At 36.5% G+C, this 15,496-nt stretch overlaps 1 protein-coding gene across 1 annotated transcript; it reads right to left on the bottom strand.

Annotated features, from left to right (window-relative positions):
• Positions 1-241: 241 nt before the first annotated feature.
• LOC129041286 (hyaluronidase-4-like) lies at positions 242-14,717 on the bottom strand. Its single transcript, XM_054496735.1, has 4 exons — positions 14,517-14,717; positions 12,951-13,902; positions 10,566-10,655; positions 242-798 (listed from the first exon to the last, which is right to left on the bottom strand). The coding sequence occupies exons 2-4, from the start codon at positions 13,869-13,871 to the stop codon at positions 358-360; spliced, it is 1,452 nt and encodes a 483-aa protein (XP_054352710.1). The 5' UTR covers positions 13,872-13,902; positions 14,517-14,717; the 3' UTR covers positions 242-357.
• Between the last annotated feature and the right edge of the window lie 779 nt (positions 14,718-15,496).

Here is a 15,496-nt window from a genome sequence, read left to right as displayed (position 1 = left end):
GCTCAATGATCCTCCCACCTCAGGCTGAAGTAGCTGGGACTACAGTCCACACCACCACACTCAGCTATTTTTCACATTTTTTGCAGAGATGGGATCTTGCTATGTTGTCCAGCCTTGTTTATTGCTTATTTATCATTGTTCATTTTCCCACAAGTATTTAAGCTCCCTGAGAGCAAGTATATTCACTTTCTTTTCCCTATTGCCTTGCATGAGGTAAACACCCAATAAATAATTGCTATATCAATGAGTGGCATCAATGACTACCTTTTTTATTTTTATTTTTTACTTTAAAGTCAATACATATTTTGGGAGAAGCTTGAGGTTGAAAAAAATCAACACTTGCTACTGTTTTGTATTTCAAGGAAAAATTGGCATTGTAGTAAGGACTAAAAATTTTTTTAGCAGAATCACAGAAAAAGCCATACTGAGAAAAACTAATAAATTGAAGTTAACAGTAGGAGCCTTATTCATCTCTCTTAGGAGATCTGAAGAGTGATCGTGACAAGACAGTCCATGCCAGCCGTAATAGCAGTGACACACAAATCCATTCTTCATGGCTGTTACTGTCTTCTGTTTATTATTTTCAGAAATGATGAATCTGAAACTCTTGTTTAGAACATATTTCTTGCCACTGCTTTCAGGCATATGCAGATAGAAGGAGGACTCAGGTGTTTTTCGAATACATCTTCCATGATTGTTACATAGACTCTGACTGCAGAGCTTGGCTGCAGATGTCACATTCACAGCATAATGGCCCAAAGGCCCTCGGATAGCTTGTTGCACAGATAAGCAGTTCTCCTGTAGGAAAAACAGAAATCTACTTAAAGCACTCTCAAAGTGTGATTCCATAATCCAGGCAGTATTAATGCCTAAAGTTTTGTATTTGGTAAGGCTGAGGAGGAAGAGCATTTGTGTAGATTAGCTATTTAAAGGAAGGACTAAGCCTTTATAGGGTCATGTGAGTAGTGAGCCATGCCTTTAATTGGGAAGACTATGACCCAACCAAATTCATATCATTTCCAGGTGAAGATGATCTCACAGTGTCCCAGTAAAGACTGTTCCTTAATGTAAAGATATATTTGTAGTAATACTTTTAAAAGATATCATTAATATGGGGATGGTTTGTTAAAATTTAACTTTAATTGTGAAACATTTTCAGTGCTGCTACTCAATATATTTTAACATTATGTCGGATTTTTCAAAAACTACGAAGTCATCTTATTCTTCTCCCTACCTCTGAAGAGATAATAATTCTCCTAAAGTTGATGAGTTCTCATCCATGTTTTTATAACTTTACTAGAGGTGTGTGTGTGTGTGTGTGTGTGTGTAATTATGAACAAGAGGGAGTATTATTTTGTGCTTTTTAAACATTTATATACATATAATCATGTAGGATATTTTTGTAACTCGCTTTTTGAACCTAACATTTTCCATTTTTTATGTTGATACATGTGGCATTTTTTCATTTTAATTTCTGTTCAGTATTTCATAATATAAATATAACATACTTTACTTGTCCATCAGTCAGTTTTTAGGAGGTAGAATATAAAAGATCATTATTTACACCAAATGCTAGTGTTACTTGTACATTGTATATAGGGTCCAATGATAGTGGGTAAGAATATCTTCCCACAAGTCTACCATTGGGTATTTCATTCATGTGTCCATAGCATTGGGCTTTAACTCTAGGACACATTTCTACAGATTAGTGATCACATTGTGCAGCTAGGATGAGCAAACCTAATTGAAATGATATTATCAGCTAACCCAGAAGAGCCTGGCAGGAATCTTGATAAATGTCTGCCTTGATCCATACAGGTAGGACCATGGAAAAATTCTAGTAGATTAATTAATAACATAAATTGAGTTTTCTATTAGCATTTAATTATTTATTTTATCAATATTAAAGCTAATTCATAATTAAAAACCAATTAAGCTTAGAACAGTGGGATATTTTCTCAGTGAGAGGAGGCTCCAGAACTGTGACTCCATCTGGTAAAGATTTGGGAGATTCAAATTGAAAGTCATAAGGCAGAATAAAGCTCTTAATTGACCAGGTAGTTGAACAAGGCCAGCACTTTGGCAATAGCAAATTCTGAAGATCATGTAAGCAATATTATTTGTTACAGGCACATTCAATTGGGGGCAGTCTCATACTATGTTTAGAAACACATGCTGTTTTTAGTCAGGACAAGACTCCTTGTCTGAGGCATCTGAGGAGGTTTCTAAGAAAGACACAATAAAATAAAACAGGCAAACAATTGAAGCAAAGGAAAGAAGGAAGGGGAAAAGGGCAGTTGGGAAGGAAAAAGAGGAAGGACGAAGAAGCAACCAAGAAAGACAAAGGTCGGCAGGAGTCAAATGAAGACAACATAGAACACTGGCAAATATAATCGACTTCAACTTGGGCGTTCCCTGTTCTGTCGCAGCCACCCTCCTTGAAATACCTTCTTCACTTAGGTTCCAGAACATCACATCCCTGTTTTGTCCCCAACCTCACTAGATGTTCCTTCTCAGTCTTCTTTACTGGCTCCTGTTCATCTTTCCTGCATTTAACACTGAAGTGCCCCTGGCTTAAATCTTAGACCTCTTCTCTTCTATAGCTGTACTATTTCACTGGATAAGCTCAGCCCATCTCATTACTTTAAATACAACCCCCAAATGTGTATCACCCAGACCTTATCCCTGAATTGATTGTATACCCACCTATTTACTTGACATCTCTACCTGGATGCCGTACAAGCATTTCAAACTTAACGTATTCCAACATAATCTGACCCTCTTCCCAGACTTCCCCATCTCAGCATAAGCCAACTCCCTCTTTCCAGTGCCTCAGGAGCAAAACCTTGGAGTTATTCATCACTGCTTTTTCCCCTTACTGTTAATCTATCAGCAAGTCCTTTTCAGTCTACCTTCGAAATATATCCAGAATTCAACCCTTGCTACCATTCTGTTTCAGGTCACTATTAGCTCTCGCCTGGATGATTGCCTCCCAACTAGTCTCCACAATCTGTTCTAAATACAGTAAGCATACATATATTTCTCTCTATAATTAAGTAAAATAGGAATCAATAATAAAAGAAGTAGACACAAAAATTCTAGCTTTTTACAGATTAAAAATACCCTCCCAAGTAGCAATTTGGTCCAAAAGGAAATGTTTAAAATTACAATTTCAAATTAATTAGAAAAATAAAAACAACTGGAATACTACATGTTAAAATGTGTTAATACATCCAAAGTAATTTTCAATGTCAATCCCTAGTCATAAGTGCTTTTGTTTACTGGGCAATCCAATTATCAAACCAGAAACAAGGCATTTTGGCATTGGCTTTCACCTGGACTCCCATTCAGCTATACAGCAGTGTGTACTGGTAGCTGATGGGGTACTGAGTGGCTTGCTTTCCACTTATGCTTTTTTCTACGCTTCCTGTTCCCCCAACTTTCTGCATCTTCTCAGTCACTTTTCCACTCTTAGAAGCTCCACCTTAGTTGCTACCTGCTGCATTGAATCAGTGCATTTCCTATCTCTATCTCATTATCAGAAGCTGGTCACCAATTTCCTAGAACCCAGCAAGTGACATTCTACCCATTATGGCAAAGTTCTTGACTTTCAGTGTACCTGGAGCATTAGCTAAATATATAAAATTAGCTTCTAATTTTAAATCTTTATCCAAAGAAATGTGCACCTTTTTGTGGAAGTTTATCTTCTACTCTGTCTTTGGATCTGAAAAAATGTCCTAACATTTTAAAGCATGCTAATACTAGATGCAAAAGTAACACTTTTTATTGTAATAGTTTTGATTATTTAACATAGAGGAATAAAATAATAAATTAAACAAGCATTCAAGAAATTAGAAAAATAATTTTTAGAAAGCAATCTCATGAAAAGAAATAATAAAGTTAAAAGTATAAATTTATGAATTAGAAAACTGAATTGATAAAGAATAGGTCTTCAAAAAAAGAAAACCATCAAACATTTATATCTGACAAGCCTAACTAATCAAAAAAGGAAGAGTCATGATTGATTGATTGACTAAGTGGTTCAACTCAGTCTCCAACTCATTGATAATGCATAGCTCAAAGCATCTACCCATTGTTTCACCCTTTGTGACATGGTTGATTCTTAAGGCATAGTCAGCCCTTAACATAAAACTATTAGGTGTGACTATATCCACCCTAAACAAAGATATCCCCAGATTACCACCCAGAAGCCAAGGACAAAGGCCAGATCTCTCTTTGGGAAAAGCCAGATTCTTTATAACCCATTGTCTCTCCATCTCACTACCTCCTCTTCTATTTTACTATGAAAGTTTTGATTATATCAACCTTAATTATTGCTTCTAGAGTTGGATTTGTCAGCCTCTTGGATGTGATTACATGGCTATTTCAGCTGCTCTAAGGAAAGATGATCTGTATTTAAAGATTTACATCAGGAATCTAAAAGAGAATTTTATCTACGTGACAGCTTGGATTTAATCAGACCATCCCAAATACATGCTTCAATTAGGGGAAACCTGTTATACCATTTATATGTAATGTGGTTAAAAAAAGAGACAGGAACTTTACATATAATTTATAAAAATCTAAATACATTTTATATATATAGATTTATCATAGATATATATATAGAGAGAGAGAGAAAGAGATTTCACCTGAAACCCAAAGCTGAAGACAGTGGGGTTGACAACTAAGGAGTTAGAGACATTTACCCATCTCCAGCATATATAAATGGCTAGAAATTATCAGGGCAGAAGGAATATTCTGTGAAAGGAATTTGAAGTAGAGAGCACTGTCCTAGAACCCCATGGGAACTACTGGGAGCTTGGAGGCTGACATGTTTATTTATTCACTCTGCAAATATTTATTCAGCACACATTATTATGTGCAAAGCTCTGCTACAGGTTCTTGGAATGAAGACACTGAGGAGAGATGACAGCAGTAGGAGTGACCTGCCTTCATGTAATTTAACAGAACAAGAGTATAGGAGTATTCTCATGATCCAAGTGGATTTTACAGAGGTAGCCAGGCATGCATCTTCCTGAAAGTCCAAGGGCAAAGGGAATGTAGGAGGTACTTCTGGGGAAGAAGTAAAGGGGAAGTTTCAAGGTGGTAGCTAAAGCCTGCATTGTTCAAAGCAGAGAATGGTGTCATGCACTTGGGTGAAGGACGTGGTGGTGAGAATTGTGGGGAGAAGCGGCTTCCTGTAATCAAATTGCAGCAGTGCTTCATGTAAGAAAAAGTCAGCCACTAAATGGCAGCCATATCAAAAGGCTTTCAGCAGGAAAGATAATTACAAATGTCATTAAATTTTAAAAAATTATATTGCCACCCTTTCTCATCCTCATCCCCATCTTCTAAACCCATCTTTTTTTTTTTTTTTTTTTTTTTTTTGAGATGGAGTCTCGCTCTCTTGCCCAGGCTGGAGTGCAGTGGCGCGATCTCGGCTCACTGCAAGCTCCGCCTCCCGGGTTCACGCCATTCTCCTGCCTCAGCCTCCCGAGTAGCTGGGACTACAGGCGCCCACCACCACGCCCGGCTAATTTTTTGTATCTTTAGTAGAGATGGGGTTTCACCGTGTTAGCCAGGATGGTCTCGATCTCCTGACCTCGTGATCCACCCGCCTCAGCCTCCCAAAGTGCTGGGATTACAGGCGTGAGCCACCGCGCCCGGCCCTAAACCCATCTTTGAATTAGCTGAACAAAAGAACTCACCGTACCCCTCTTCGCCACACCTCAGATCCAAGCCTGGGGTGTGGGGAAGAGAGGTAAGAAGTAATAATCAACATTTACGTGGCACTTGCCATCTGCCATGTACAGTTTTAAGTGCTTTACATATATCAATAGTGTAATTCTCAAATAAGTCCTATAGGAGAGATACTATTATTTCCTTCATTGTATAGATAAAGAAATTGAAAAGTCAATTACTTGATCAAGGTCACACAGCTAGTAGGTGACAAAAAGTGAGCACTGAAACTCAAGCAGTCTCATCACAGGACTCCTGTTCTTAACAATGCTGACATCCTAATTTGTGTCACACTGAATGAAAAGAGATTGCTATTTTTATATTTTATAAGACTAGACATTTTAATTCCTGAAAATGAGCCTGTTTGTTAATTCCTGGAAGTGAGGAAGAGCTGCGGTCTCAGAATTTTCACTTAGGCAGTGGGATGGGTGACCATACTCAAAGGCAGCTTTAGAAAAGTAGTAGTTATTTTGTGAAAATTAATAGAGTTATTTTGTGTGTACTATCTAGGTAACTTGGGATAACCTAGAAGAAATGAATAAATTCATATATATATATATGTGTGTGTGTGTGTATATATATATATATATAACTTCTAGAACTAAAAATGAAAAAACAATTAGAATATCTGAATAGACCAATAACGAACATGGAGACTGAATCATTAATCCAAAACTTCGCAACAAAGAAGAGCCCTGGACCTGAAAACTTCACCAGTAAATTCCGCCAAACATTAAAAAAATAATTAATGCCAATCTTTCTCTAACTCTTCAAAAATATTGAAGAAAAAGAAACATTTTCAAACTCACTTTATGATGCCAGCATTACCCTGATACCAAAGCAAGGCAAAGATGCTGTAAGAAAAGAAAATTATCGGCCAATATCCCTGAAGAAACTAGAAGCAAAAATCCTCGACAAAATAATAGCAACCCAAATTCAATAGCACATTAAAAGTATCATACACCATGATCAAAGAGGATTTATTCCTGGGATGCAAGGATGATTCAACACACAAAAATCAATAAATGTGATATATCACATAAACAGAATGAAAAATAAAAATCATATGATCATCTTACTAGAAGCAGAAAAAGCACTTTTTAAAAATTTAACACCCTTTCACAGTAAAAACTCTTAAAACAATAGGTGTAGAAAGAATGTACCATAACATATAAAGGCCACATATGATAAGCCCATAGCTAACATCATAGTCAATGATGAAAAGTTGAAAGCTTTTTCTCTAACATCAGAAATAACACAAGGATACTCACTCTAATCACTTCTCTTGTATTCATTTTAATTTAATTATTTTTCTTTAAGAGATGGAGTCTGTCACCCAGGCTGAAGTGCAGTAGCACAATCATAGCTCACTACAGCTTTGAACTTCTGGGTTCAAGTCATCCTCCTGCTGTAGCCTCCTGAGAAGCTAGGACTACAAGCACACACCAACACATCTGGCTAGTTTTTTCTTTTTTACCTTTTGTAGAGATGGGGTCTCATTATGTTGCCCAGGCTGGGTTTGAACTCCTGGCCTCAAGCAACCTTCCTGTCTCAGCTTCTCAAAGTACTGCAATTATAGGCATGAGCCATCTCATCCAGACAACTCTGACCACTTCTATTCAACATAGTACTAGAAGTCCTAGATAGAGCAATTAGGCAAGAAATAAAAATGAATCTGAATTTAAAATTATTCTTGTTGCAGATGATATAGTTCTATATATAGAAAACCCTAAAAACTACAAAATATGTCATAAGTAATAAAGAAATTCATTAAGGTTACAGGATACAAAATCAACATACAAAAATTAGTTGAATTTCTATCTATTAATAGTGAGCCATCTGAAAAGGAAACTAAGAAAACAATTCCTTTTACAATACCATTAAAAATAATAAAATACTTAGGAATAAACTTAACCAAAAAAGTGAAAGACTTGTACATCAAAAACTACATAATATTGATAAAAGGCGTCAAAGGAGACATAAATAAAAGATAACCTATGTTTATGGATAGAAAAACTTAATATTGTTAAAATGTCCATACTATCCAAAGTGATCTGTAGGCTCGATGCTATCCCCATCAAAATCCCAGTGGCGTTTTTTACAGAAATAGAAAACAAAAAACTAAACTTTATATGGAACCACAAAAAGCCCAGAATAGCCAAAGTAACCTTGAGAAAGAAGAACAAAACTGGAGGCTTCACATTTCCTCATTTAAAAATATATTACAATTCTACAATAATTAAAACACTATGTTTCTGGTATAAAGGAAGATATACAAGTCAAAGGAACAGAACAGAAAGTCCGGAAGTAAACCCACACATATATGATCAACTGATGTTTGACAAGAGTGCCAATAACACAACAGAGAAAGGATAGTCTCTTCAACAGATGGAGTTGGGAAAACTAGATATCTGTATGCCCAGAAATGAAACTGGATCCCTATCTTATACCACACACAAAAGTCAGTTCAAACTGGACTAAAGACTTACTTAACATTAGACCGAATACTGTAAAACTCCTAGAAGAAAACACAGGGAGAATGCTTCTTGACACTGGTCTTGGCAATTATTTCTTAGACATGACACCAAAAGGACAGGCAACAAAAAGAAACATGGACAAATGGGACGCATCAAACTGAAAAGCTTTTGCACAGCAAAGGAAACAGCAGTGTGAAGAGATAACCTATAGAATAGTAGAAATATTTCCAAACCATATAACTGTTAGAGGTCAATATCCAAAATATATAATGAACTTCTACGACTCAGCAAAAAATACAAATAACCCAATCAAAGATTAAGCAAATGACTTGAACAAACATTTCTCCAAAGAAGACGTACAAAAAGCTAATAGGTATATGAAAAGACACTCAAAATCATAATTATCGGGGAAATGTAAATCAAAACAATGAGCTATCACCTCACACCTGTTAGGATGGGTATTATTTAAAAAATAAAAGATAACAAGTGTTGAAGTTGTAGAGAAATGGGAACCCCCATACCCTGTTGATGGGAATGTTAAATGGTACAACAGCTATGGAAAACAGTATGGAAGCGTCCTCAAAAAATTCTAACTACAACTACTATATGATTCAGTATATATGTATATATACTTCTGGATATATAAAAGAAGTGAAATTGCAATCTCAAAGAGATGTCTGCATTCCCATGTATATTGCAGCACTATTCACAACAGCCAAGAAATGGAAACAATCCAAGTGTCTGTTGACAGATAAATGAATAAAGATAATTCACTATATACATACAATGAAATATTAGTCAGCCTTTTAAAAGAAGGAAATAATGTCATTTATGACAACCAGATGAACCTGGGGGACATTATTCTGTGTGAACTAAGGCAGTCACAGAAGGACAAATGCTACATGATTCTACTTACGAGATATCTAAAATAGTCAAACTCGTAGAAGCAGAGAATACAGTAATAGTTGTAAGGGGCTGAGGGTGGGAGAAATGAGAAGTTATTTAAAGGTTGTAACGTTTCAGTTATGCTAGATAAATAAGTCCGAGATATGCTAGTTCAGTTATGCTAGATAAACAAGTTCGAGAGATCTCCTGTACAACATAATGTCTATGGTTAATAATGTATTAAGCACTCCAAAATTTAAGAGGGTAGATTTCATATTAAGTGTTCTTATAATAAAAGGGGGATTGTTAATTTTTTTTTTTTTTTGAGATGGAGTTTCACTCTTGTTGCCCAAGCTGGGGCACAATGGCACAATCTTGGCTCACCGCAAACTCTGCATCCCAGGTTCAAGCGATTCTCCTGCCTCAGCCTCCTGAGTAGCTGGGATTACAGGTGTGCACCACCACATCCAGCTAATTTTGTATTTTTAGTAGAGACGGGGTTTCTCCCTGTTGGTCAGGCTGGTCTCGAACTCCTGACCTCAAGTGATCCACCTGCCTTGGCCTCCCAAAGTGCTGGGATTACAGGGATTACAGGCGTGAGCCACCACACCCAGCCAGAACAGAGTAGATTGTTAATAAACCTTTATATACAAATAGATTTTTCTCCCACATGCATTTCTATAATAGGTAATCAGCAAAGAATCATTTTTGGGCCAGTTACAGTGGCTCATGCCTGTAATCCCAGCACTTTAGGAGGCCAAGGCGGGCGGATAGCTTAAGGCCAGGAGTTTGAGACCAGCCTGGCCAACATAACGAAACCCTGTCTCTAGTAAAAATACAAAAAAATAAGTCAGGCATGGTGGCACATGCCTGTAGTCCCAGCTAGTCAGGAGGCTGAGTCACGAGAATCACTTGTACCTGGGAGGCAGAGGTTGCAGTGAGCCGAGACTGCGCCACTGCACTCCAGCCTGGGTGACGAGTGAGACTGCCTCAGAAAAAAAAAAGAATTATTTATCATTTTTGGAGAATCTGCCCTCCTTAGTGCAAATGAAATAATTATTCATTTTTAAAATTTATTATTTTTTGTTTGTCATATATGTATTATGCCATTTAATCTACCAAAATCCTGCAGAGGAGGTTTTATTTTAGTCTAATTTTTTAGATGGAGAAGCTGAGACTCAGAAATGTTAATTAACATGCTCAAAATTACACCCCTAGGACATAAACATCAGTTTCTCACTTAGCTGTCTGATTAGAATGATTGTGCTCTTTCTACCCTTCTACTAACCACAGTGGCTGGTATGGAGTAGGTGCTCAATGTCAGACCCTGTACTTTTTGAATTTCACTAAGGTCAAGTAAGCAGATAATCAGCAACCATTTGACTCTGATGCGAAAAAAAAATGTTTTTAAACCAATCTCAAAAGTATATTCAAGTTGCCGACAAAGAAATCATTGCTTACCTTTGAAGCGGAATATTCATATCCTCCCCACAATATTACTCCTGCTGCCCCCAACGCGGCACTTTCGCCAATTGTATGCACTAAGTCCTCCTAGGAAAGAGAGGTATCAGGAGTAGTTTCCACCAAGTCAAATTTTGTCAGTGATAATGCAATAGTAAGACTCAACCCCTCAACTGTGGTAAGGAACACATTAATAACGATATCTTTGTTTCTAAAACAAAGGACTATACCACAAGGTAAATACTGCACGATCTCACTCAGAATCTGAAAAAGTTAATCTCATGGAAGTAGACAGTAGAATGGTGATTACCCGAGGCTGAAGTGATTAAGAGGGAGAGGGGATTGAGGAGATGTTGGTTAAAGAATACATAATTACAATTAGATGGGAGGAATAAATTCAAGAGATCTATTGTATAGCATGGTGTCTATAGGTAATGACAACATATTGTATTCTTGAAAAATGCTGAGAGAGTGGATATTAAGTGTTCTTAAAATAAAAATAACTGTGAGGTCTGAGGTCATGAATTTGTTAATTAGCTAGATTTGACCGTTCTACAATGTATATGTACCTCAAAACATTATGTTGTATATGATAAATACATACTACAATTGTATATGTCAATTAAAATATACATTTTAATACACAGAAAAAAAAGCATTTCTTTTAAATAAAGCTATCATACAAAAAATAAAACAAAAGATCATACCAGAATTGGAAAAGGTGATACTGCCTTGGATTCTTACATTTATTTGAGAAATATTTACCATGTTCCAGGCAATATTCTAAACACTGAGAATATAAAAATGAAATAGATTTCAATTCCTGTTCTTGAAGGAATGCTTTTTATTCTAATGGTTGAGACAGACATACAAACAAGTGACCATAATATAATAATTTTTATATTAGTAGCACTCACAAGGCATATATAAATTAGAGGTGCTTAATACTTCATGGAAGAGTCTGGGAAGGCTTCCTTAACAGGTTAAATTTCATATGACTCTTGGGAATGAGAATCAGTAGACTCTTGAGACTGAGTATGAATTCACAAAACAGTCTAGAGAGAGCAGAGTTTTATATCCACAAGAAGAATAAGAGCAGAGACTCAGATCCAGGCAAAATCACAGTCCATCCAGAGAACTCCCAGTACTTCCTTGTGGTAAAGCACACAGAATTTGGGAAGTAAAAACATATGAATTTCTATGTATAAACAGAATCCAAATACAAAGAGAAAAATGTTGTTTTAAAGTGTTAAGACAACTGGCCAGGCGCAGTGGCTCATGCCTGTAATCTCAGCAATTTGGGAGCCCGAGGCAGACAGATCACTCGAGGTGAGTAGTTCGAGACCAGCCTGGCCAACATGGTGAAATCCTATCGCTACTAAAAATACAAAAATACCCAGGCATGGTGGTGCCTGCCTGTAATCCCAGCTACTCGGGAGGCTGAGGCAGGAGAGTCTCTTGAATTCAGGAAGTAGAGGTTGCAGTGAGCCGAGATCCTGCCACTAAACTCCAGCTTGAGTGACAGGGCGAGACTCCATCTCAAATAAATAAACACATAAATAAAGGTTAAAAATGTAGTGCTGGAAAGACACAAATTTGCGACTTTGATTTTTTTTTTCCCTTTTTGCATATAAAGAATGCATTGGAGGGTGGGAAATCCCAGCACTTTGGGAGGCTGAGGTGGGTGGATCACCTGAGGTCAGGAGTTCGAGACCAGCCTGACCAAAATGGTGAAACCCTGTCTCTACTAAAAATACAAAAATTAGCCGCCATAGTGGCACACGCCTGTAATCCCAGCTACTCAGGAGGCTGAGGTGGGAGAATCACTTGAACCCAGGAGACGGAGGTTGCAGTGAGCCAAGAGCCAAGATCATACCACTGCACTCCAGCCTGGGTGACAGAACGAGACTCCATCTAAAAAAAAAAAAAAAAAAAAGAATGCATTGGAGGGGAAGGTCAAGATAGTAGAGGCAGGAACACCAATTAGGAGGTGATAGAAATTGTTTGGTGAGAAATGATGACGCCTCAACAAAGGCAGTGTAAATCCTTGTAAAGCAGAGGGAACAGATTGAAGAGTTATTTGGAAATAAAGATGGATAAGTTTTAGTTTATTTAAATCAAGTTTAACATCTGTTCTGTAGGAAACTCCTGTGAATGCTAAGCTGGTAAGAATCATTATCCAAAAGTGTTAAGTGTACATCTAATTGTCAGTGACATTTTTCAGAATTGAGTTGACATTTGAAGAAATATACACGTTTAATAAGAGAATAGCATTGTATTGCTAAGGGAAAATAAATATCCTAAAACATTAATGTATAGGCTTTATATAGTTATTCTACCAAATTTCCATTTTTTAAAAATGTGAGTGACTGTGCTTTTCCTTACCTGTGACAGAGCTTCAGTACTATGCAAATAAAATGGTCTGGAAAAAATAAAAACTGGCAAAACATAGTCATGTCTAGTCATTTCAGCAATCCTCATGGCTTCTCTAACTCGATAGTGAACAAATTTCAAAGCATTTAAGCTTGACTTCAGTATTTTATCCAAATGTATTGAAGGATAAAGTGCTGCGCTTTTTTCCCACAGCCACAGGAGTTGGTCATTGTGGAGAACTTCATCATTTGGACAATTACCTGTGTACGACTCTGGATTTATTCTGTAATCATAATTGTAGCAGTCTGGATAGAGATAAAAGCCCCATAAACATTTTGGTCTCATTTCTAAAGCCAATGTGAGAGTTATGTTCATGAAATTTTTTCCAGCATTTTCAAATTCCTCTCGGGCAACTGTTTCCACTTTCATTTCTGACCAATAAGGATGATGGTTTCTAGTGAAGGCTAAAGAGTGGTTTTTATATATTATTCTGCTGCCCCGATTTCTATCCCATTGGGGTTTCCAACTTTCCCAGTCAATAACAACAAGTCCTTCTGATCTCCACCAAGGGACACCTTCTCCAATGTCATCAGCAGTTTTCCTAAGGTGTTCAGAAAGGCTCACATTCTGCGGTATTCCTCCATTAAAGGATTTTCCATCTTCGGAGAAGTAAGGGTAATACCCTAATTCATTTGGATAAAATATGGCAATTTTTGACCCACTCTGAGTCTCTAAAGGATTTGATATAATGTTAAATACTTGAAGATTTATATCCACGTTGAAGAAAGGCATACAATACATTGTTGGGGCTGCCCAGAAAATGTTGAAAGGCTGGTTCTTGATCACTGGAGGCATTGCTGGTTTGAGGGCTGCCTGAGTTAATAGGATAAAGAGTGGTAGCACTCCTAACCACGCCACCCATGGGTTACACATGGCTTGAGGTTTTCAGCATTACAGCAGTCTCCTTAAAAATAATAAGCAAAATATCATACATAATGGAGTCAAATGTCCCTTAAGTTTTGTGGTATACAATGAATATACCAAATATTTTAAAATATCTTTGAGGCTTATTAATATCTATGCCAATTTATAGCTTCATCTGAACAAGGGAGGATGGGTGGGGCTTTTTTTTTTACTTGAAATGTGAAAAAAAAATATAGCCAATAAAAACTGTAAAAAGTTTCACACATTCGTCAGCTATGCAAACTCTAGATGCTAGCCATTCTGGTTTTAATTTCCTATGATTCTGAATACACTAACCCAAACCTTCTTGTACTGACAAGCCTTCACTGGCTCTAAGAGGAACTAGAAAAGAAAGTCTGAATGGATTGTCATATCTCCTTATTGATTACTTGCAAAATGACTCCAAGAACATGCCCACTTGAAAATTAACAAATATTGGGATTTTAACAAATATTAAATAGAACAAAAAGAAATAACTAACTGTACTAACTGTAAGTAATACTTTACATGCAATTTGAAATGCACTGTCTTCAAATGTTTATTTTTAAAACAGAGAGCAGTTACCCTTGGAACTAGCATAGGCTGAAATAAAAAACAAATAGAAATGTTAATTACCCTTTGTTGATTATGGATTTTGGTGCTATCATCTTCTCTTAGGCATATTAACAAGCCTAAAATCCTATTAGTTCTTTAACTCCAGTGGTTTTCCTATAAAGAAACTGGATTGTATATTCAGCAGTTAAACCCTAAATAAAACTTGTCTCTTTAGGCCCCTCTTACTAGTCCGTTGGGACAAAAACTGCCAAAGAATCTTCCCGGAATATAAGGACTATCTAATAGTTGATGCCTTCCAGCCAACAAGATCTCAACCTGAAAGCAATATGGTTTCAGTTACATATCAAAATTATCTTATCGTATGGATTTTTTTAAATAAAGGAATTTATTTTAAACAGATTTTTCTCTGATATAATTAAATTCAGTTTCTTTTTAAGAGTCATACATTGTTTCTCATATAGTTCTTGGTGTCTTTATTTAATGAACTAAATTCAGGAAAGACACCAACCAAAATTGTACGCTAACTCTCACAACATAGAACCCCAAGTTTGTAAAGAAACTGAGTAAGTCGTAGGCTCTCTGTACACTGAATTTCTAAATTAACAAATGTGAATGATAATTTACTCTTTTAAATAAATTGGTTATTATTGAGACAATTGTCTTCATGTGGAGTGTGTATTATAGCACCAGATGAATCTCTAAGCTATCAGAGATGGTTTCTCTCCCATCACTCTTCTCCAATCATGGGATCTTAATTTGACTCCCCCTCCCCCACAAAAATATAAAGGCAAATCTTCTTCATTCTTTATTTGTTGTTCAGGGAAAATGTAAGAATATCTACTCTCCATAAATATTATTTTTTACCTCCCTCTGGTCCTGACTGCACATTGGGTATATATGCCTAATAAACTGACACCCTTGGGAAAAAAACACCTTTTTAAAATGCCATATCACAATAAATTTTTTAGAGCCAAAGGGCCTAAAAATACAAAATACTGTGCTTTAGTAAAATACTGTTACAAATTTCCTCTTCTAGGAGA

The sequence above is a fragment of the Pongo pygmaeus genome, chromosome 6 (assembly GCF_028885625.2).
Source record: "Pongo pygmaeus isolate AG05252 chromosome 6, NHGRI_mPonPyg2-v2.0_pri, whole genome shotgun sequence".
NCBI lineage: Eukaryota > Metazoa > Chordata > Mammalia > Primates > Hominidae > Pongo > Pongo pygmaeus.
The sequence above is the reverse complement of the archived record's forward strand: the minus strand, read 5'-3'. Positions and strand labels throughout refer to the sequence as shown.